The sequence below is a fragment of the Ovis canadensis genome, chromosome 25 (genome assembly GCF_042477335.2).
Source record: "Ovis canadensis isolate MfBH-ARS-UI-01 breed Bighorn chromosome 25, ARS-UI_OviCan_v2, whole genome shotgun sequence".
NCBI lineage: Eukaryota > Metazoa > Chordata > Mammalia > Artiodactyla > Bovidae > Ovis > Ovis canadensis.
Window position 1 is genome coordinate 53334827 of NC_091269.1, and position 23091 is coordinate 53357917.

The 23091-nt window shown below is 46.7% G+C and overlaps 1 protein-coding gene across 2 annotated transcripts in view; it reads left to right on the forward strand.

Annotated features, from left to right (window-relative positions):
- SH2D4B (SH2 domain containing 4B) overlaps positions 1–23091 on the forward strand; it is an 80424-nt gene that overhangs the window by 31249 nt on the left and 26084 nt on the right. For both annotated transcript variants that reach the window (XM_069572242.1, XM_069572241.1), the window contains 2 exons: positions 6938–7085; positions 22508–22724. In XM_069572242.1, the coding sequence (XP_069428343.1) occupies positions 6938–7085; positions 22508–22724 (365 nt within the window). The remainder of the gene's footprint in view (positions 1–6937; positions 7086–22507; positions 22725–23091) is intronic.

The following is a 23091-nucleotide window of genomic DNA, read 5'->3' on the forward strand; positions in this document are numbered from 1 at the left end:
TCTCAGGATGTAACTGTATTTGGACCTAAACGTCTTAATAGAGGAAATTAAGTTAAAATGAGATTTTTAGGGCAGGCCCTAAATCAGTGGCTTCCCAGGTGGCTCAGATGGTAAAGAATCTGCCTGCAGTGCAGGAGACCTGGGTTTGATCCCTGGGTTGGGAAGATCTGGAGAAGGGAATGGCAGCCCTCTCTAATATTCTTGCTTTGAGAATTCCATGGACCGAGGAGCCTGGCGGGCTACAGTCCAAGCTAAATCAATATGATTGTTGCCCTTAAAAGAAGAGGAAATTTGGACAGAGACATGCGTGAACACAGAGGAAAGACCATGTGCTGCTTATAAGCCAAGGAGAGAGGGCTCAGAAAGAAATCGACCCTGCTGACACTTTGGTCTTGGACTTCTGGCCTCCAGAACTGCGAGGCAATAAATGTCTGTTGTTTAAGCCTACCTGCCCCCGTCTATGGTGCTCTGTTACGGCAGGCAGGAAAACTAGTATCCTCACAAGGAAGTAAGACTGGGGGGTTGCAAGCCCTCTGGCTCTGACGCGGCTCAACTGTCTGTGATTTCCCTGAGATCACTCCTGTTTGGAAGACTTCTGTGGGTGGATGATAGATCTATAGTCCCTGGTGGAAGCTCTCTTGGTTAGTGCGCTGTGTATTGAGCAATACGGTGACCACAATCTGATTAAGGATTCCTGGGGGAGGAATGGGAAACCCACTTTGTAAAGTGTGAAGTGCCGTGCCAGTGTGACGCTTCATTTTTATGCTCCTGAGATGCTAGTGACTGATGAAAGCGAAATACAACTTTGGGGTAAAATTCGGTTTTTTCTGCTTTGGAGGCAGACAGACTTTGGTTCCAGTTTTGCATCCGTCATTAACTCTCTGCTCTAGTACTTCGCAAGTTGAAAACAACCAACTCACCTTCCCTTTTCTGGCTTAACCCCACAGCCCCCTCTGGCTGCTGCTTCCTGTCTCTGCTCATTTTTAACAGGAAATGTCTTGAAAGGGGTTGTCTGTGGTCACTTCCTCTCTCTCCCCCATGCTGCCTGGATGGCTGCCCGTCCACTCCGCCAGGGCTGCTGTTGACAAGAGCTCACGTCACGTGGTCCCGAGACCACGTTCTGCGGCCCCTTGGTGCTTCTCTGTCATCTCTCGTGGTGTCTCAGCAGCCTGCAGCTCGGCTCACCACCCCCTTTTTCCTCTCAGCTTCTCCTACAGACATAGCCCCCTCTGGGTTTTTATCTTACCCCTTGGTCTCCCTTCTCAGTCTCACTTTCTGGCTCCAACTCTTTCTCTCAACTTATAAACGGCTCAGTGCCCCAAGGCATTCTGGCTGTTTTCTCTGATCTCCTTTCTTTCTCTCACTGATAACATCAAGTCTGCAGCTAAGAAACATCACCCCCATGCAGAGGGCCTCTCACTCAACCTCTGCAGCCTGAGCTTAAGTCCCTGGGACCCTTACGTCCCAGGTTTATGCATCCCACTACCCACAGCAGGTGTCTTGGATGTCAGATGGCATCTCAGACGCATTAAAGATACAATTTTGACTTGTTTTCCTTCCAGCTGTAGTGGATAATTCCCTACTCAAACATGCCAAACCCATTTCCAATGCTGGGGCCATTGTGCCCATGGTTCCCTCTCTCTAGAAGTTTCTTCTCCCTGAGACTCACTCACCAACCCTCTTATTATTTAGGTCGCAGAGCAGCCCCTTCTGAGACGATTCTGGTCACTCTGTCTAAAGTAGCTGCCTAGACTCTATCACTTACCCTGTTTTAATTCTCTGTATACTTTATTATATAATATGGCATGTTGTATAGTATGTTATATAAATATTATATGTAATATGATATATTACATAGTATGATATATAATATAATACTTCTGATATTCTGATATATTTTTTATTTTACCGGATGAGTGTTTTTCTGTCATTGGAAGGCAAGCTCTGAGAGAGTGGGGCTAAGTGGGGCCTTTTTCACGGCTATGTCCCCAGTGCCTGGAGCAGGCAGAGTCTCCTAGGTGCTCAATAAGGATTTGGTGAATGACTGGAGAAGCCACTTAACATCTTTATCCCTTAATTGCTAACTCCTACAGAGTGGGTCATTAAGAATTTGTCTTTTTTTTAGAATTTAAAAACGTGATTGTTGAATTGGAGAAAAATTCTCAATCTGTGTCATTGCAGAAGCGACAAAATCCTTGTTTTGTTTTTTTTTTAGACGAGGGGCTCAAAACTCAATTCCCATCTTCTTTGTTTTTTCTTCTTGATCCATTAAACTATCAGTGGACTGAAAAAATTATAAGCCGCAAAAACAGAAAATAAGAGGAGGGGAGAGCAGATGAAAATAATGCCCAAAGAAATTTGGTTTCTGGAAGACAGAGGGAGAGTGATGGGAGGTTAGCGGGGCACCTGCAGGAAGGGGCTGGTGGTCCTGAATCAGCTCAGCCGAGAGACCCCACAGGCTCGAGACTTGGGGACAGCGGGTTCAGTGAAGGACGGCGCTGAGAATGAGGGACTGGTGGCACACTCCTGCGTGGAGTGGCTGGACCTTTAGTTCCCTGCTTTCACCTATTTCTTCAGGCTACTTCATCCCTCCCTCTGCCCAGGACCTGAAAGGACACCACTGGGGCTCAGCGTATCAGGACAAGTGGAGAGAACAGGTCGGGGCAGGTCGGAATCAGGGGCAACAAGCACAGGTTTGAACTCTGAACCATGGAACCTACTGTCAGGTTGCCTGTAGGGTGTACAGAACTGGTAACATTTTTTTTTTTTTGGATGGTGTTTTTGTCTATAGCAAGTTAATTTGAACTACATAAACTCAGCCTATTAACTCTATTCTGGTGGCCCAATCTCAGGTGATCCTATGATAAAAATATTCTGTTGTCCAGGAACATTCATCTGCTTGCTGGGCTACCCTTCTGGAACCAGGGCTTGGCCACTGGACTTGTGAATGACTCGGTAGTTATGAATGCTGGAGCTCCATAGGGCACTTGGTTAACCCTTTGCATGGAGGAAAGGGTCAGAGAGTACTCTGAAGGGCTGAATGGAACCTGGTCTGGGTTTGGGGTATCTTACCTGAACCTACTGCTGCCCCTGCCTGTCCTGGGGTACTATTTCTGGGAAACTTGCAGGGACAATTTGCAAAAAGGTACCTCAAAGCATTGGTTTCTCATGAATCATGGGGCTCAGGTTCGGGGTCCTGCTTGCTTGAGTCTAAGGGCTGACCTACCTGTAGCCTGCCTCCTATGCAGACTCCTGGGATGTTGGTGGTCAGGCACCACACGGGTGGACACAGATGATGTCAAATAATTTCAGAGAAAGAACCTCCAGGTATTTCCACCTGAGGGTTCTCAGTGGCGTGGCTATCCCTCATCCAGTCTTCCCAGAGTGAAACCCAAGGAAACCCCAACTATACACTCTGAGTCTCTTGGGTCTTTAGTTATGACACGTGATGCTGTGCAGGCTCAGTAGTTGTGGTGTGTGGGCTTAGTTGCTGCAAGGCATGTGGGATCTTTGTTCCCCAACCAGGAATCAAACATGTGTCCCCTGGATTGCAAGGAGGATTCTTTTTTTTTTTTAATTTAAATTTATTTATTTTAATTGGAGGATAATTACTTTACAATACTGTATTGGTTTTGCCATACATCAACATGAATCTGCCACGGGTGTACATGTGTTCCCCATCCTGAACCCCCCTCCCACCTCCCTCCCCATACCATCCCTCTGGGTCATCCCAGTGCACCAGCCCCAATCATCCAGTATCATGCATTGAACCTGGACTGGTGATTCGTTTCTTATATGATATTATACATGTTTCAATGCCATTCTTCCAAATCATCCCACCTTCTCCCTCTCTCACAGAGTCCAAAAGACTGTTCTATACATCTGTGTCTCTTTTGCTATCTTGCATACAGGGTTATCGTTACCATCTTTCTAAATTCCATATATATGCATTGGTATCCTGTGTTGGTGTTTTTCTTTCTGGCTTACTTCACTCTGTATACTAGGCTCCAGTTTCATCCACCTCATTAGAACTGATTCAAAAGTATTCTTTTTAATGGCTGAGTGATACTCCATTGTGTATATGTACCACAGCTTTCTTATCCATTCATCTGCTGATGGACATCTAGGTTGCTTCCATGTCCTGGCTATTATAAATAGTGCTGTGATGAACATTGGGGTACACGTGTCTCTTTCAATTCTGGTTTTGCAAGGAGGATTCTTAACCACTGGACCATCAGGGAAGTCCCTCAGAAACACACTTAATTTCCTCTTTGAATTGTGAGCAGTCAGGGAACATCAGACATCAGAAGATAACCTCTGACACAAATGATAGGTACCAAATACAACAAACGTTAAAGAAAAGAACAAAACAAAACAAAAAACAGCAGAAACAGACCTACATCAGAACACGAGGGAGAAAAATCTCTAAAATCCTCAGAGATGAGTGTTGGCATTTATGAAAGAAGTACAGAATGCCACAAAGCAAAAAGGAAGAAGCAAAGAATGAAAGAGGGCTTGGGAATTATAAATGTACAGCTGAAATAAAGAATTCAGTGGAAGGCTTGGGGGATAAAGTCGGTGAGATCAACCAGGCAGTAGAACAAAAAGGCAGGAGGCAGGAACTAAGAGAAAAAGGATAAGGCACTTACAGTGTCAAATCAAGAAGTCCAGCAGTTGACACACAGGAGTTCTAAGAAGAAAAAAAGCAAAATCAGAGGAGAGAAATTATCAGAAAAATCCTAAGCAGAGAGGTAGTAGACTAGAAGGACCTGAAACTTCAACAATCAAAAGCACCCTGAGTGCCTAGTAATCAATGAAAGAAACTCCACACCAAGGCACATCTGTTAAAAAGTTTCAGAATTCACAGATAAAGAGGAAAATAGTGCCTTATGCAGAAAAATGAGAATCCGAGTGGCAGTACTGTATGCTGGAAGATAAGGAAGTGAAGTCCTTCAAGTTCGGCAGGAAAATGATTTTAATAAAATTCTATGCTTAGCTAGACTAGCAGTTACATGCGAAGGTAACATAGATATTTTCAGACATGACTCTATATGGATATATAAATAGTATACATATGATACAAAATATGTATATAGATCTAGCTATATATATGTTGCTGTTGTTTAGTTGCTAAATTGTGTCTGACTCTTTGTGACCAACTGGACTGTAGCCCACCAGGCTACGCTGTCCATAGGATTTTCCCAAGCAAGAATACTGGAGGGGGTTGCCGTTTCCTACTCCAGGGGGTCTTCCCAACTCAGGGATCCAATGTGCATCTCCTGCATTGGCAGGCAGGTTCTTTACCACCAGGGGAGCCCCTGATGGCTTTACAGTGAACTATATTTATTTAAAAAAGTTTATTTATTTATGGTTGCACCAGGTCTTCATAGCTGTGCCTGGGTTTTCTCTAGTTGCAGTGAGTAGGGGCTACTCTTTGTCCTGGTGTGTAGGCTTCTCATTACGGTGGCTTCTCTTGTTGCAGAGCCCAGGCTTCAAATCTTGGGCTCAGTAGCTGTGGCACGTGAGCACAGTTGTTTTGGGGCTTGTGGGATCCTCCTGGACCAGAGATCAAACCTGTGTCCCCTGTATTGGCAGGCAGATTCTTAACCCCTGGACCACCAGGGCAGTCCTGTGAACAATATTTAGTTATGTACCAATCTGTGATATAATTATGAATGGTGATGTAAATCTATTGTGAGGGTGATGAGAAGAAAAATATGGGTTTACACCAGTGTGGGAAATATAAGTGCTAAATATTCATGTACCAAAAAAAAGAAGTAGTAGTTAATGTCTAGAATCAATAAATCAATAATTAACAGCATTATTCAGACATGGATATAACCACATAAAGGAAAGCTAAAATAATTGAGAATGGTGACCTCTAGGCACTAGATGAGGGTGAGGAAGGTTGGGTAAAGTGGTTTAGAGAATTAATTATTTTCTTATAACAAGCCTTCTGGCATGATTGACATGTGTGTTCATGTTGCTTTGATAAAACAAAAGTAAAGGAAAATATACACAGCCTTTTTGGAGCTTGAAAGCAGGACAATATTTGGAGATTTGGGGCCCCCTAAACTGTTTTCTCTTTGAAATATCTTCTTTGGAAATAAGGTTAAGATATAATCACATCCTCCACTCTTCCCCAGTAGCATAGTGGACACCTTCAGACCTGAAGGACTCATCTATTGGTGTCATATCTTTGGGGCCTTTTATACAATTCATGAGGTCCTCACAGTAAGTATACTGGGCTGGTTTGCCGTTCCCTTTTCTAATGGATTAAGTTTTGTCAGAACTCTCTGCTATGACCTGTCCATCTTAGGTGGCCCTTCATGGCATGACTTCACTGAGTTATACAAGGCCCTTTGCCACGACCAGGTGGTTGACGTGAACAGGCGACTCATTGGAAAAGTCCTTGATGCTGGGAGAGATTGAGGGCAGAAGGAGAAGAGGGTGTCAGAGGATGAGATGGCTGGCTGGCATGACTGATGCAATGAACATGAACTTGGGCAGACTCCGGGAGACGGTGAGGGACAGGGAGGCCAGGTGTGCTGCAGTCCATGGGTTTGCAAAGGATTAGACATGACTGGGTGACTGAACAGCAACAAGAATAGTCATATCCTGCTTGACTTGCCTCCAAGAAGACCAGGCTCCCCTCCTCATGCCCACTTCCCTCTTCCCCCAGAATGAAGGTGTGACCAAGGGTGGCCCAGAGTTCTCTTATTATTGCAGAAAGCTTCACATATTTGGTTCACATATTTCAAGTCATTTGATCTTTACCATGGCCTGATTAGATATAACTGTTACCAACTTTGTGTGTGTAGAGACAGAGTCTGGGGTGGCCTCCTCTGGCCACCTTTCCACGTGACAGCTCAGCCCTGCCCTGCCTGTTTCCTGTTACTATCACCTAATGTCATTCTGTCTCCATGATGTGTTTTAGAGGAAAGAGGAAGAGGAGAGGAAGCGAGGAGAGGAGCAGATTCGCCTCCAGGAAGAGCAGAGGGCAAAGGAGCTTTACTGGACCTTGAAGCAGGCCCAGCTGCAAAGCCTCCCCAGCGAGAAGGAGGAACGTGAGTGGGAAGAGCAGTGTGAGTAGCACTTGAGTGTTTTAAAAAATTAGTTCAGTTCAGTCCAGTTCAGTCTCTCTGTCAAGTCCGACTCTGCGACCCCATGGACTGCAGCATGCCTGGCCTCCCTGTCCATCACCAACTCCCGGAGTTCACCCAAATGCGTGTCCATTGAGTCGGTGATGCCATCCAACCATCTCATCCTCTGTCGTCCCCTTCTCCTCCTGCCCTCAATCTTTCCCAGCATCAGGGTCTTTTTAAATGAGTCAGCTCTTCGCATCAGGTGGCCAAAGTATTGGAGTTTCAGCTTCAGCATCAGTCTTTGCAGTGAACACTCAGGACTGATCTCCTTTAGGATGGACTGGTTGGATCTCCTTGCAGTCCAAGGGACTGTCAAGAGTCGAGTCTTCTCCAACACCACAGTTCAAAAGCATCAATTCTTTGGTGCTCAGCTTTCTTTATAGTCTAACTGTCACATCCATACATGACCACTGGAAAAACCATAGACTTGACTTTTTGTTGGCAAAGTAATGTCTCTGCTTTTGAATATGCTGTCTAGGTTGGTCATAACTTCCCTTCCAAGGAGTGAGCGTCTTTTAATTTCGTGGCTGCAGTCCCCATCTGCAGGGATTAAATAGGTCGCTGGATCTCCCTTTCAGCATGCAGACTCTTAGTTGAGGCATATAGGATCTAGTTCCCTGACTCAGGCCTCCTGCTTTGGGAGCTCAAAGTCTTAGCCCCTGGAACACCAGGAAGGTCCTAAGCTCTCTTATTGGGGACTGGGAGGCTAGCTTGCTTTCTCGGCCACTTTCCTCCCACCTGTCTACTTCCTCAGTCATCATTCCAGTTCATCTGCTTAGCCCAGAAGCCTTTAACCTGTGTCAACCATGTATATGGTCCTGGCTAAGGACCCAGAGGGTAAGAGCTCCATCCTCAAGGAACTTACTTGCCTGTTGGGGAGATTTCTTATACTAAAGAGTAAAACCCTACATTTACTGGGTTACCAATAATTTTATGGCTGTGTGCTAAGCCCTGGAGATCCAGAGATGAGGGATCGTGGTCTGTATCTTGGGGGAACTCGCCGGCCAGGCAGGAGCTAGGCACACAGGCTAAGGGCTTTGAGGGAAAAGGTACACGTTCTGTTGGAGCACATGGTGGCTATTCTGGCAGCATTCCAGATGAGAAGGTATAAAGTGAGGCTGCTGGGAGCATGGGGATATCAAACGAAGAGGCTGGAGAAGGTGGTCAGGATGGAGAGCCCAGAATATGATAAAGGGATGTGGTGTACTTAGGAAGTTAAAGATGTATGTGAAAAAGTGAAAATCACCTGGTCATATCTGACTCTTTGCGACCCTATGGACTGTAGCCTGACAGGCTCTTCTAGCCATGGAATTCTCCAGGCAAGACTACTGGAGTGGGTTGACATTCCCTTCTCCAGGGGATCTTCCTGACCCAGGGATCAAGTCAAGGTTTCCTGTATTGCAGGCAGGTTCTTTACCGTCTGAGCCATTAGAGATGTATACTACTACGGCTAAGTCACTTCAGTCATATGCGACTCTGTGCGACCCCATAGACGGCAGCCCACCAGGCTCCCCCGTCCCTACGATTCTCCAGGCAAGAGCACTGGAGTGGGTTGCCATTTCCTTCTCCAGTGCATGAAAGTGAAAAGTGAAACTGAAGTCGCTCAGTCGTGTCCGACCCTCAGCGACCCCATGGACTGCAGCCTTCCAGGCTCCTCAGTCCATGGGATTTTCCAGGCAAGAGTACTGGAGTGGGGTGCCATAGGTGGCTCTTAATCTTGGAGAGTGTCGGGTGTGGTAAGAAGTTAGGTAGGAAAGAGGAAGTGGAACTAAGCTTGAAGGTGGTATTTTAATATGTACTTGAGACTTGCTTTAACCAGGTATGGATAGGCATGCTGATGTGGAAATGACTGCTGCAAGATGTTTTTGCTCACAGATTCCTAGAAATGGAGAGCATGGCATGCCATGCAGGGCCGCACAAGAAGCACCAGGGTGAGTCAAAAGGTAGAGGAAACAAGTAGAAAAAGTGGGCAAGAGCCTTCACTATGGTGTCACTGGGAAAGGTAAGGCTTGCGTGTATGCGAGCTCAGTTGCTTCAGTGGTGTTCGACTCTTTGTGACCCTATGGACTACAGCCTGTCGGGCTCCTCTGTCCATGGGATTCTCCAGGCAAGAATACTTGCGTGGTTGCTGTGTCCTCTCCAGGGGATCTTCCTAACCCAGGGATTGAACCGGTGACTCTTAAGTCTCCTACATTGGCAGGCGGGTTCTTTACCACTAGTGCCACCTGGGAAGCCTCAAAGGTAAGACAGGACAGGGTAAACCAACTTGGTTTGAATAATTTCAGCAGGCTCTGGGGTATAGGAGCTATCTCTAGTTCTCTATACCTGGCACTGGGGTGATTAGGGCAGATGGACAGATTGAGGAGTATAAGAACCAGATAAACGAGGTGGTTGCGTATGGGCTTTGCATTGGTTGGTTTGCATTTGAAAGGTGCACTTGCATCTGGGTCCTTTGCTAGCTTTAGGAAATCGCTAGATCTTGGAGGGGCAGTATTTGAAGGACCAGCAAGGTCCCAGATGTCAAAACTTCAAAACATACAGGAAATAAAAAGGCATGACTTGTATGAGTGGACAGAGGAAACTTCTAAAGTCCAGTGACATAATTCAGGCTGGTTTTGGGGGTGAGAGAAAGGAGGAGACTGTGGCATGATTGACTTTGGCGATGATGAGGGCCACAGCAGGGAGAGCAGAGATATGCGTGCCTTCTGCCGGCCAGCATTCTGTTCCTCAGCGTTTCACAACCACCTGCCCCAGTCATTAGACAGACTTAAAAAAAATTGAGATACAATTCACATGCCGCAATGCAAGAGACTGGGTTCAGTTCCTGGGTCGGAAAGATCCCCTGGAGAAGGAAATGGCAATCCACTCCAGTATTCTTGCCTGGAAAATCCCACGGACAGAGGAGCCTGGCGGGCTACAGTCCATGGGGTCACGAGAGACGGACACGACTGAGCGACTAAACCACCCCCATAAAATTCATCCTTTCAAAGCATGCAGTTCCGTGGTTTCTAGTATGCTCACAAAGTCATCTCACCATTACCACTCTCCAATTATAGAACATTTTCATCCCCAGAGAAAGAGACTCTCTGCCCACTGGCAGTTACTCACCCCCTCCCACTATACCCATGGAAATAATCTAATGTCTGTCTCTATGGATTTGCCTGTTACGGGCAATTCATATAAATAGAGTCATATCTTACGTGGTCTTTTGTGTCTGACTTCTTTCATTTAGTGTATCTTCAAGGTCCATCTGTGTTGTAGTGTGAGTCGGTCATTTATTCTTTTTTATGACAATAAAATTCTAATGTGTGTGTATACCACACTTTTGTTTATCTGTTTATCAGTTGATGGCCATTTGGGTGGTTTCTATTTTTTGACTATTACAGATAATGTTGCTCTGAGCATTTGTGTTTTTGTGAATATGTATTTTCAATTCTCTTGGCTATGTATCCAGGAGTGGAATTTCTGAGTCTTAACATAACTGTACGTTTAACACTTTGAGAAACTGCCATACTGTTTTCCAAACTGGCCATACCATTCTACATTTCTAGAAGCAATGTGTAAGGGCGCCAGTGTCTTCACATCCTTGTTAGCGCTCGTTTTTGGTGTTTTGCTTAATGTCCATCCTAATGAAATGCTAGCTCATTGTGATTTTGATTTGCATCTAGCTAACACTTGCCATGAGAATACTGAGGATTGTAAGAAGCTACTGTGAACAATTATAGTCCAACAAATGAGATAACCTAGAAGAAATGAATCACTTTCAAAGACGTACAACCTACAAAGACGGAATCATGAAGAAATAGAAAATCTGAACAGACCAGTTACTAATAAGAATGCTGAATCAGTAATAAAAAAAATCTGCCGACATAGAAGAGTCCAGGACTCGATGGCTTCACTGATGGATTCTCCTGAACATCTAAAAAAGAATTAACACAAATCCTTCTCAGAATAGTCCGGAACATTGAAGAGGAGGGAATACTTCCAAACTCATTTTAAGAGGCCAGCATCATCCTCATCCCAAAGCCAGACAGAGACAGTATAAGCAAAGAGAGTTACGAGCCACTATCCTTGAGACACATAAGTGCACAAGAATCCTGTAATATTTTGCTACGAAATATTTGAACATTTGGAAAGGCCCCGTGGAGGAAATGGCATTTGGTTTGGGAAAGTTGAGTAGGAAGTGTGAAGGTGGAGAAGGGTGTCCCAGCAGAGGGAACAGCACTGAGCAAAAGTGAGGGCCTTGTGTGCATGGAACATGGCATGTAGTTTTGAAAAAAATTATTTATGGCTGCGCTGGGCCTCATGGCTGTGTGTGGGCTTCTTCTAGTTGTGGTGAGAGGGGCTGCTCTAAGTTGTGGTGCTCAGGCTTCCTGTGGTGGCTTTTCTTGTGGAGCACGGGCTCTGGACACACGGGCTTCAACAGCTGCAGCCCACGGGCTCAGTAGCTGTGGCTTGCGGGATCTAGAGTGAAGGCTGGGTAACTGGCGCCTGGGCTTGGTTGCTCTGTGGCCCGTGGAATCCTCCCGGACCAGAGCTCAAACCTGTGTCTCCTGCATTGGCAGATGGACTCTTAACCACTGGACCACCAGGGAGGCCAGCACACGTTTTGACGTGGCTGCAGCCTGGGCTTCATGTTGGGTCATGATGGAAATAAGGCTAAACAGGTAAAGCCTTAGGCAAGACCTAAGAAGAATTTGTTCATATAAATTTGGAATGCATGGAGAGGGAGGTGGAAAAAGAAGGCAGGACAAAAGTTTATAGTGAAAAAAGAAGTGAACAATCACAGAGTGAAGTCACACGAGCCCGCTGTGTTCCGGGGAAGGAGCACCGGGCTGGGAGCCCAGTCCTAGCTTTCCTGATTCCTAGTGCATGATGTCAAGCAAGTTCTCGTTCTGCTCTGTGCTCAGTCTCTTCATTTGTAAAAGGGAGGGTGATCCTGGAGAGTTGAGGCTTGTTGGGAGGGTGAAATGAGAGAGAGGAACCCAGGTGCTCTCTAAGCTGTGAAGGGCTGTCACTCACGGGGCATTCCTTTTTTTTGTACCTACACCCTGAGATGGAAAGTTACGGGCTGGGCTAGTGTTTAGCTGGGGATAGAGGATGGAAATCATTTGGTGCAAGTGCTGTCTGTTTGCTAATTGATGGCCTGTGTGGCACCAGAAAATGGAAAAACCTACCCTAAACAGAGAAAAGATGTGATAATTCAGGCCCATGATTTCGGTTCCCTCATTTTATGCTTTCTTAAAGAATGATGAGCTTAACTCTGAAGCTGTCATTCAAATCCAGCAAAGCCATTCTGCACTCAATTAACTTAATATGAAAGCTATAGTGGGCCATTAATCTACTGGGAGCAGCAGTTTTTGATAAAACAGCTAAATTAAATTCTCCAAGTTAGGAAAAAAAGAGGGAATTGTTCCCTTTAGTATCACTTGAATACAGAGTTAGTTATTCAGTTCAAACAGCAGAGCAGGCTCTGACTTCTAAGAAGCTCTGAATATATCAGGCAGAAATTCGCTTAATAATTTCTCAGCAGGAATTTGTAGGACTGTGAGTTAGGTAACATCTAGTCGCCCAGAGATTTTGAGATGAGCCAGTCTGACTTGGCTAATGGTATCACTTGTAAAAATTGGGACAGTGTTACAGTTAACCCCTCCCCTTCCTCTTTGAGCTTTAATGATCCCAGTTGTGGCCCTGAACCCACAATCTACATCCTCGTGTCAACCCTTTGTGGGGTTGTGGTCAGAGCTGACTGAGAAAATGTGTTCTCAAGTCTACTGAGTCCAGTTGTCTTGGTTCTGTTCTCTTCCCTCATAGAAGGGCATGTGCTCTGGAGTCTGGGTTTAAACACAGTGATTCTAGCGGACTCCCCAGTGATTCAATGGCTAAGACTTTAAGCTTCCAGTGCAGGGGGCCCGGGTTCGATCAGGGAACTCGATCCCACAGGCTGCAGCTTAGAATTTGCATTGCCACAACTAAAGATCTTGCATATTACAATGAAGATCAATAACTCCATGTGCTGCAACTAAGCTCCGGTGCAGCCAGAGAAAGAAAGTGCGTGATTCTAAACTGCTGTGTACTTGACCCAGGTAAAGCTCGGGGCCTTGTGGAAAGGGGATATGGTCTGGAGATGGGATGGGGCAGAGAATTTGGGGTTTGAAGGACAGCTGAAGAATAACACAGAAGTTTTTTTTTCTCTCCACTGATGGAATGGGAAACTGTAGAGTTGCTCCTTGGGCAACTGCTCCCCAAACTCCAGGTGCATCTATTTTTGATTTTACAGCTCAGAATAATGCCAACCCGAGCCCCCCACATGCCCGATTCACGTCCTGCCTAGGGTTCTCTCTCCTCTTGATTGCTCAAAAATCCCTGGGGAGCACTCTAGTCTTAAGGAACCCCTGATGTTGCCCCTGATGGCCAGACGGGGGGGGGGGTCACTGTTGGCAGCCATCAGGATTGTAAGCCAAACAAGGATGGTTGACAGCTGACCTCAGAAGTCTCTGAGTCCAGGTAGAGAGAGCCATAGACAGAGAGGTCTTGTTTAGCTGTGGGTGGACCTCACTGGATTTCCCTGAGGCTCATCAGGGTTCATCGCCTTGGTGACAAACCCATTCTTCCCCAGGTGATGGCTGTTCCCCAGGCTACCAGAGGCCTGAATGTATATCCTCCAACATCTGGACCACATGTTTCTCTTTCTTTGGGGTCAGGAAACATCCCCTTCTCACAAAGCTTCATTTCCCCATTTTTTGACAAGGGCTCCTGACTCTATGCAGTGCCCCCCATCTTACACGACTTCCCCACCTCCACCCCTCTGTGCCTTAATGAGACTGGACCCTTTCTAAAGGTTGTATTCCAGTCCCCCTATTTGTGACACAAATATTATTGTGTCACAGCAAACACAATAATATTTAATGAACTCTTGCCATGTGCCAGGAACTGTCCAAGCCCCATCTATGTACACTCTCATTGATGTCTCAAAGCAACCCTGTGAGGCCCTCATTTTACAAATGAGGAAATAAAGTAGAGACAAGGTAATTCAAGTTGCCTAAGGTTCCCATGAAGCAGAAGATGGAGCCGAATTTAAACACATCTACATACATACACAACCTGAATATTTATTGGTGCCTTTTCCTGTATGTAGGATTATTCACTAATTTTCAGAGACATTATGCTATTTACCCAAGGGCTTAGTACAAATTGATAATGCTTTGAAGCATTTGGTTTCTCTGCAGGCTCTGAGTGGCTCATCTGAATTCTATTCAGCACGGAGTCTTTTCTGTCTGGGCAGAAGTAGGGAGACCAGTAGTTAAGTTCTCTAGAAATAGGTTTCATGATGAGCGGCAACTGGTGATCTTCCACGACCTCATGCTCCCTGGACCTTCCCCCCTGAATCCCATAGGCACCTCTACCTCCACTTGCTCAAAACCCAATGCTCCTCTTCCCCACCTGCTTCTTCACCTGGCTGTCGAAGGTGGAAACTTGGCTGTCATCCTGGTCTCTTTTCTGCTCACTACTAATTCCCAAACCTACCAAGTTATAAAGATTCAACCTCCTCAATATTCTTGGAATTTACACCCCTTCTCCTCCTCATCCTGACCATGTCTTAACTTTGACCCTACTTCTCTTTGTCTAGCTTTCTGTTTTGCAAAGGTTCATTCTTCTTCCTGTCAACTTCATTCCCAACAATGTAGCTAAGTCAATCTTTGAAAAGTTCCAACAGTATCCTGCTTTCCTGCTTAAAGCCTTTCAGTAGCTTTCATCACTCTTTGGTAAAGTACTGAAATTGATTAGCCAGTGTTTTTGGGTTTCTTAAATGGCCTTTTCTGTTTCTGCATTTTTATCTCTTGCCCCTTCCCCACAAGGGCTTCCTTCCAGCCATTCTGTGAGAAATGTTCCAACTCCTTTTTGCCTCTGGGCCTCTGCCCCTGAGCTCCCTCCGCTAGAACAGCCCCTCCTTGGCCTCTCTTGTTTGAATCCCTTGAGTCCACCGGGCATCAACTTAGATGTCCTCCAGAGGATTTCTCTGCCTGGATAAGGTATACCCCCTCTTTCTGGCTCCCCAGCACCCTGTTCATATCGCACAGCTCCATGCACCATTAGCTGTTGTATTCCCCCTTCAAGGCAGCGAACTCTCCGAGGATGGGCACTGTGTCTTGCTCGTTGCTGTTTTTACATCCCCTAGCAGCAGCAGCAGCCAGGCTGCCAGCCGATAGGGTGACCTTGTGAAAAATTAGGAAAAGGTGCCCGCTTTTCAAGTTGCTGCACTGCCATCTACCAGGAAACTGTCACAACATCTGTACATACTGATGGTGATCATGGGTGACTGTGCCCCCTGGAGTTGTGCAATGCACAGCTCCTGCCTGCACAACGTTGAGCTGGCACAAGGGAGGCACTATACACGTGTGCTAAATAAATGTGTTTTTTGTGCCCGAATGTGTTACTTAAAGTGTTGAAAATCCTGCCTCTTGCAGTGACTAGCCTGGCCACGTTTCTGGAGCTGTGTAACTGCTCACAGATATGCTGCCAAGAGGAAACTCAGCTCCTGCCATTTCTCTTCAGCGTGGGAGAACTGAGCAGGAGTCTTGAGCAGAGGTTCGGACGTGATTCCAGAGCAGCCTGGCAGTTCGATCCCTGGATTGGGAAGATCCGCTGGAGAAGGTCACAGCAACCCACTCCAATATTCCTGTCTGGAGAAGCCCATGGACAGTGGAGCCTGGCGGGCTACGGTCCATGGGGTTGCAAAGAGTCGGACACGACTAAATGATTAGTAAACACACACATGGCCTGAAAGAGTGGGTGGCCTCTATTTTCCACGGAGGGAAAACTAAGACCTAGGAAGGTGAAAACTTGTCATGGACTAGACAGAGAGTCAGGAGCAGAGCCAAGCAGAATGCTCAGCTTCCCTCCCGGCCTGGGGCAGCTGAAACTCCCAGGTCCAACAAGAGTGAGGCTGGACTCCTAAGACTGGGGGTCTTGGTGCCTTTTGAGCATGAGGGTTGCAGGCCGGCAGTCCTGGAAAGTGGTGTCTCAGTTCTGGGAGGTGGCCCCAGGCCGGGCAGGTGTGGGTGCATCCTTGTGATAGGAGGGCAAAACTGGAAGGGGCCTTTCCCTCTGATCTGCAGGTGAGAGAACTAAGGGATGGCTGGGGACACACACAGCTGGGTACATTTCTAGCTAATGGCAACATCTGCTGTGCTCTGGCCTCTTCATTCTAAGCCCAGTGCTCTCTAAGCCAGAATGTTTCAGAATGGCTTTTTTTTTTTTTTAAGTTTTATATTGTGGTAGGGGCCTTCCCTGGTGGTCCAGTGGGTAAGACTCTGAGCTCCCAATGTAGGGGGCACGGGTTTGACCCCTGATGGGGAACTAAGATCCTGCATCCTACAGGCCACATGGTGTGGCCAGTAAAAGGGTAAAAAAACCCCAACAAAGGCATTGTGGTTTTGAACTGTGGTGTTGGAAAAGACTCTTGAGAGTCCCTTGGACTGCAAGGAGATCCAACCTGTCAATCCTAAAGGAAATCAGTCCTGATTATTCATTGGAAGGACTGACGCTGAAGCTGAAACTCCAATACTTTGGCCACCTGATGCGAAGAACCGATTCACTGGAAAAGACTCTGGTGCTGGGAAAAATTGAAGGCAGGAGAAGAAGGCAGAGGATGAAATGATTGGATGGCATCACCTACGTGATGGACGTGAGTTTGACAAAAGGCTCTGGGAGTTGGTGAAGGACAGGGAGGCCTGGCGTGCTGAAGTCCATGGGGTTGCAAAGAGTCAGACACGACTGAGCAACTGAACTGAACTGACACAGCTTCAGATTGACCATTTTAACTGCTTGTAAGTGTACAGTTTAGTGACACTGAGCACACTCTTGGTGCTTTGCCACCATCACCACTGCCCACCTCCAGAAATTTGCTTTCTTCCAACATTGAAACTCTGGCCCATGAAACAATAACCCCTCATTTCACCCTGCCTCTAGCCCCTGGTGGCCACCACTTTCTACTCTATGAATTTAGCTACTCTAAGTGCAATGCGTGGAGTATAAGTGAAATCATACAACACTTTTCCTTTTGTGTCTGGCTTATTCACTTAGCATTAACATCTTTAAGTTTCAACCATGTTGTAGTTTGTGTCAGAATTTTCTCCCTTTTTAAGACTGAATAATATTCCTTTTATGTATATACTGTGTGTTGTTTATCTGCCTATCCATTGATGGGCATTTGTGTTATTTCCATGTTTTGGCTATTGTGAATCATGCCGTTATGAACATGGGTGTACAAATATTTATTTGAATTCCTGCTTTCAATTCTTTTGGGTATATGTCTAGAGTTGGCATTGCGGGACCATGTGTAATTGTGCGTTTAGTTTTTTTATGGAATTGTTGTACTGTTTTCCACAGCAGCTGCACCATTTCACAGTCCCACCAACATTGCATAAGGGTTCCAGTTTCTCCATATCCTTGCCAGCACTTGTTATTATCATGTTTCTTTTAATTTAAAAACAATAGCTATACGGATAGGTGTGAAGAGGTATCTCTGTGGTTGGTCCATTTTTCAGTCTATGAATTCAGCTTTTCTTCTGGTCTTCAGTGTTTTCCTGCTGTTCAGCTGTCTTTACATTATTTCTGAGAGACGAAGTTCATTCTCCCCTTTACCAGATGGAGAGAGGAGACCTTGGAAGCAACCTTAGAAGTGGGAATGGCTCTGATCCCCTTTTGTTCTGCGTGCAGTGCAGGCCCTTGCTGTGCCTACTGAGCAGGCCCCTGGGAAGTCGTCCTGGACTGGAACTCGGGCCGTAGGAGAAAGCGAAGTTGACTTGGTTGGGGCCCCACCTCTGCAGTGGGGTCCTCTGGAGTATAAGACAGTATGATACTTGCTGCCTCAAGGCCAAAGGTGCTTGTGGTTGTTTTTACTGGGATAGAAGAAAAAAGCTTTGAGTTCTGGCTGAGAGTTTCCGTGGCAGATTCCCATGATTACACTTTGAATCTATCCCAGATTCAGAGAAGGAACAGAAGCAACCTTTGATGATTTCAAACTTACTTTAGGGTAAGCTGGGAGTTCCCTGGCGGTCCAGTGGTTAGGACGTGGTGCTTTCACTACCCTGGCTGGAGAACTAAGGTCCCACAAGCTGCTTGTAAACAGACCCGGAATCCATGCCACTGAGCGTCAAGGGTGCCCCCTCCTGGATTGACTGAGAACTGCTTATGTTTGCATCTTGACAGTGCTAACGCCACCCACTCCAGTATTCTTGCCTGGAGAATTCCACGGAAGGAGGAGACGGATAGGCTACCGTCCATGGGACGGCAAAAGTCGCAGACATGACTGAGCGCGGAGAACTTTCACCTTTTTCACTTCCGATGAAAATAAAAGCTTTAGCTAACACCATGGTGCTCAAAATGTACCCGGCACAGTTGTAAGTGATTTATATTAGTTTCATAGTAACTTCATGACAACTTTATGAGGTAGGGACCATTATTATGTCCGTTTTACTTTTGACAAAATGGAGGCCCAGGGTGATTAACTAACTTGTCCACTGTTACACAGCTGGTAAATGAAGTTGAGATCTGAACCCAGGCAGCTTGGCTCCAGAATTAGGCTTTGAGAAATTTGAAGAAAAGATCAAGGTCAGAGGCCGGATTTAGTAAGACATTGCTTTTCCAAAGCACTTCATCATTTATAGTGTTTTATATGTTTCATTTAATCTTTATAATAACTCAATGAGGCGGACACTCACATCATTCTTATTTTGACAGAGGTAAACACTGAGGCCTGGAGGCATTCAGGGACTTTCAAAAGAAAGCTGGCATAGAGTGTTGATGAAGGCTGGAGAAAAGGGATCCTGGGCACTGTTGGTGAGAGTATAAATTGATGCAGCCACTATGGCAAACGCTATGGAGTTTCCTCAAAAAAATTAAAAATAAAGCTACCGTATGACCCAGCAATCTCCCTTCTGGATATATATTAAAAGGAAATAAGATCAGGCTCTTAAAGCGGTATCTGTACTCTCATGTTTACTGCAGCAGTTGCAGTAGCCTAGCTACAGAAACAACATAAGGCATATGTCAACGGATGAATGAAGACCACACACACACACACACACACACACACACCACACACACACAACACACACACACACAACACACACAACACACACACAACACACACACAACACAACACACACACAACACACACACACAACGCACACACATACCACACAACACACACACACAACACACACACAACACACACACAACACACACACAACACACACATGCACACACAACACACACACAACACACACACACACACACAACACACACAACACACACACACCACACACACACAACACACACACAACACACACACACAACACACACACCACACACATACACACACCACACACACAACACACACACCACACACACACACACCACACACACACACAACAGAGACTGTAGTCAACAATAATGTGTTATATACTTCTAAGTTGCCTAGAATGAAAGTGGAAAAGTGAGTCACTCGGTGGTGTCTGACTCTTTGGAATCCCATGGACTGTAGCTCACCATGCTCTTCTGTCCATGGAATTCTCCAGGCCAGAATACTGGAGTGGGTAGCCATTCCCTTCTCCAGGGGATCTTCCCAACCCAGGGATCCAACCCGGGTCTCCCACATTGCAGGCAGGTTCCTTACCATCTGAGCCACCAGGGAAGCTCAAGTTGCCAAGAGACTAGATCTTAAATGTTCTCGCCACAAAAAAGAAAAGGTAACTATGTGACTGATGAATGAGTTAGCTAATGCTAGGGTGATCATCATTTTGCAATATATTAAGTATCTCAACATCAGCACATAGAACATGTTAAGCTTATTTATGTATATCAATTATGTGTCAAAAAAAAAAAAAAAAGAAAGAAACACAAGAAGAGAAAAAGACCCAAGAAGCCCTCCTGGAGCTGCCACTGACCGTGACTCCATATCAGTCTCTCTCCATAATCGAGGCTGGGCGGCAGGGATGGCTTCCTGCTTGCAGCCTCGGCCATGTCGTCACCTCTGAGTACCCTTTGTACTGCTGCCTGGCATTTCTGAGCTGATCTGGCTGCACGTGCGTCACAGCTGGTTTGAGTTGGTGGACACAGCTGCACAGAGAGGGGAGTTTGCAGAACGGTGGAGAGCTTGGTGGCACTTGAACAACGGGCAGGGAGAAGCTCAGAGGCCCACTGGGCTGGAAAAGAAAGTGGGTGGAAGGGATATTTCTTAAGGGCCGAGGGATTTGCCTTTTGTCCTGCACATACTGGGAGCCACTTAAGGCTTCTGAGGAAGACAATGGCAAAACCAGGGCTGGACTTTGGGAGGCTGGATTTAGTCCCCGTGTGACCCACAGCCTGTGCCCTCCCCTAGCTGAGTTCCCAAAGCCTGTCTTCCTACTTTGCATGTGACGTCCCTCTATCACTGACTGGGGCTGTCTCTCAAGGCTGTCAACTCTCAAAGGTCACTGGCCCCTGAAGAGATTTTGTTGTTTAATCTCCAAGTCATGTCTGACTCTTTTGTGACCTATGGACTGTGGCCCACCAGGCTCCTCTGTCCATGGGATTTCCCAGACAAGAATAGTGGAGTGCGTTGCCATTTCCTTCTCCAGGGGATCTTCCCGACCCAGGATAGAACCCGGGTCTCCTGTGTTGGCAGGTGGATTCTTTACCACTAAGCCACCAGGGAAGCCCTTCTGGTGGGGCAGACGCTTCTGTGTTCTGTCTGTAGTCTTGTGACTGGAAAGCCCACGCTGGGAAACTGTGGTGGCAGGTATTGTGGTGTTCCTAGTACCAGGAACTGAAATTAGGTTTTTCCTCCCCCACCGACCCTGCCCCCTGCCTCTTCTGGATTCCTCCCTCTTCCTTCCCTGGAAAAGCTCCTGTTGACCTTTCCAGGCCCAGTGGGGTGCTCAGTCTCCTGACCCCCTCACAGAACCTGAGTGCTGCAGCCCCTAAACTCCGACAAGACTTGTTGGGTTCCTATTCTCCTTATGCTACAGATATTTATTTGTCTTATTCTCCCAGCTACGCTCTGAGTGTCCTGAGGGAACGGTCTCGTCTTTGCTATCTCTATATTCAGCTCAGAGCCTGGCAGGGTTAAATACTTAATGGGGTGCAGCCATTCAAGCATATGTATCACCTGCTGACGGATGCATATGTATGCCAGGCACTGGAATGCAGCAATGAATAGACCAAAGAAAATCCCCCTCCCGCCACCCTGGCACTCTCAGTCTAGGTGACCTCCACTTCTATAAATACTTTCTGAGGGACAGACTTCCCACTGCCTTCCTCAGATCTGGGAGATGGTGTGTTTTGAGAATGGACTTTGACCGCTTGAAGAGGAGAAGCTCTTTCTTTAAGGATGAGGACCATTTGCCTTGTATCCTGCAAGCGCCAAAAGAACCCAGGTCCCTGGCATCGGTAGGTTGCAGTTGCGTGCCCCACAGGTGTTGGATGAACTTTGGATCAGACTTGGACTTTGGGTAAGATTTTTCTTAAGGCTTGGGCCAAGGCAATCCCTGGACCTGTGCAATGAGGACACTGCCAGCTCCAAGAGTTCTCTACAAAAGGCCTGGATTGTAGGGGCAGATGGGGCCTGATTTGATGCAGTCAGACTACAAAATAATTGGTTTTAATTCGAGACCGTGCTTCAGAGGTCTTCCTCGCTCTGTGCACTTTCCCGGCTCCAGGACTTCCTTTTGAGTTTTAGAAGCAGAAACTTGCAGATGTCCAACCTGCCTCGAGAGACACAAAAAGACATGCTGGTGAGGGGGCGTCACGGCAGACACGGCAGCTCTGTGGCTACAGAGTCACTGAAGCACCTCTTCCCTGCCTCCAGCACACTCACCCGCCAGCTTCAAGGCCTCAGGGAACCAAAGAGAAAGGGAGCCGGAGCCGGGACTCCTCCTCTGGTAGCGGGGAGTATGGGTCCCTGCCAGGCTTGCCCACTGACCCAGCTTCTTTGGCACTCAGTTTCCACATGAGTAACGTGAGGAGGGATGATCTTAAGGGCTCTTGTGGCTTTTTGTAGGAAATAGCAGGGGCTCTGGTATCAGACACACCTGATTTTATTTATATTTTTGTTGATTTATTTTTTAAAATTTTGGCTCCACTGAATCTTCACTGTGGCATGCAGACCTTTTCTCTAGCTGGGGTGTGGGCTTAGTTGCCCCATGGCAGGAGGGATCTTAGTTCCCTGACTGGGGATCGGACTCCCATCTCCTGCACTGGAAGGCAGATTCTTAACCACGGGACCACCAGGGAAGTCCCTGGAAATACCTGACTTTAAAAGGAAGAAAGCTTGGGAAGTGGGTACAGTGGTGAACGTGCTCTCACTTCCTTTCCAGTGTGTCGATCCAAGGCGGCTGACGAGGAGAGGAGCCGCCGAGCCCAGCGTGCCCGGGATGAGTACCAGCGTCACTCGCTCCGCGCCATCCAGAAGGGCACCGTTGCCGGACTCAGCTCCAGGTTCCGAGAGCTCGGCCAGAGCCACGACCAGGAGGCGAGACTCTACCACCACCTCCCAGGCCCGGGGCCGCTTTCACCCCTGGCTGTGCCTGGCAGGTGGGTCGTGGTGTTGTTTGAGACCTTTGGTTATTGCCAACAATGCCCTTAGTAAGTAACCTTGTAGACATTAATTTTATACTCGGGCAACTACTATCTACAACAGAGATTCCCCAAAGTGGGACCACTGGATTAAGGGCTACATGCATGTATAGTACTGATAGCTAAGGCCAATTGTCCTCCACAGAGATGGTGCCAGTCAGCACTCACATTCTTTAGCCTTGCCAGCAGTATGTTGTCAGATTTTTTTGTGTGTTTTTTTTTGTGTGTGTGTGAGAAATAATATCTCAGTGAAAGTTTAAATCTGCATTTCATGAGGTGAAGTATTTTGTATATGTTTAAGGGTTTTTGATATTTCCATACCTGT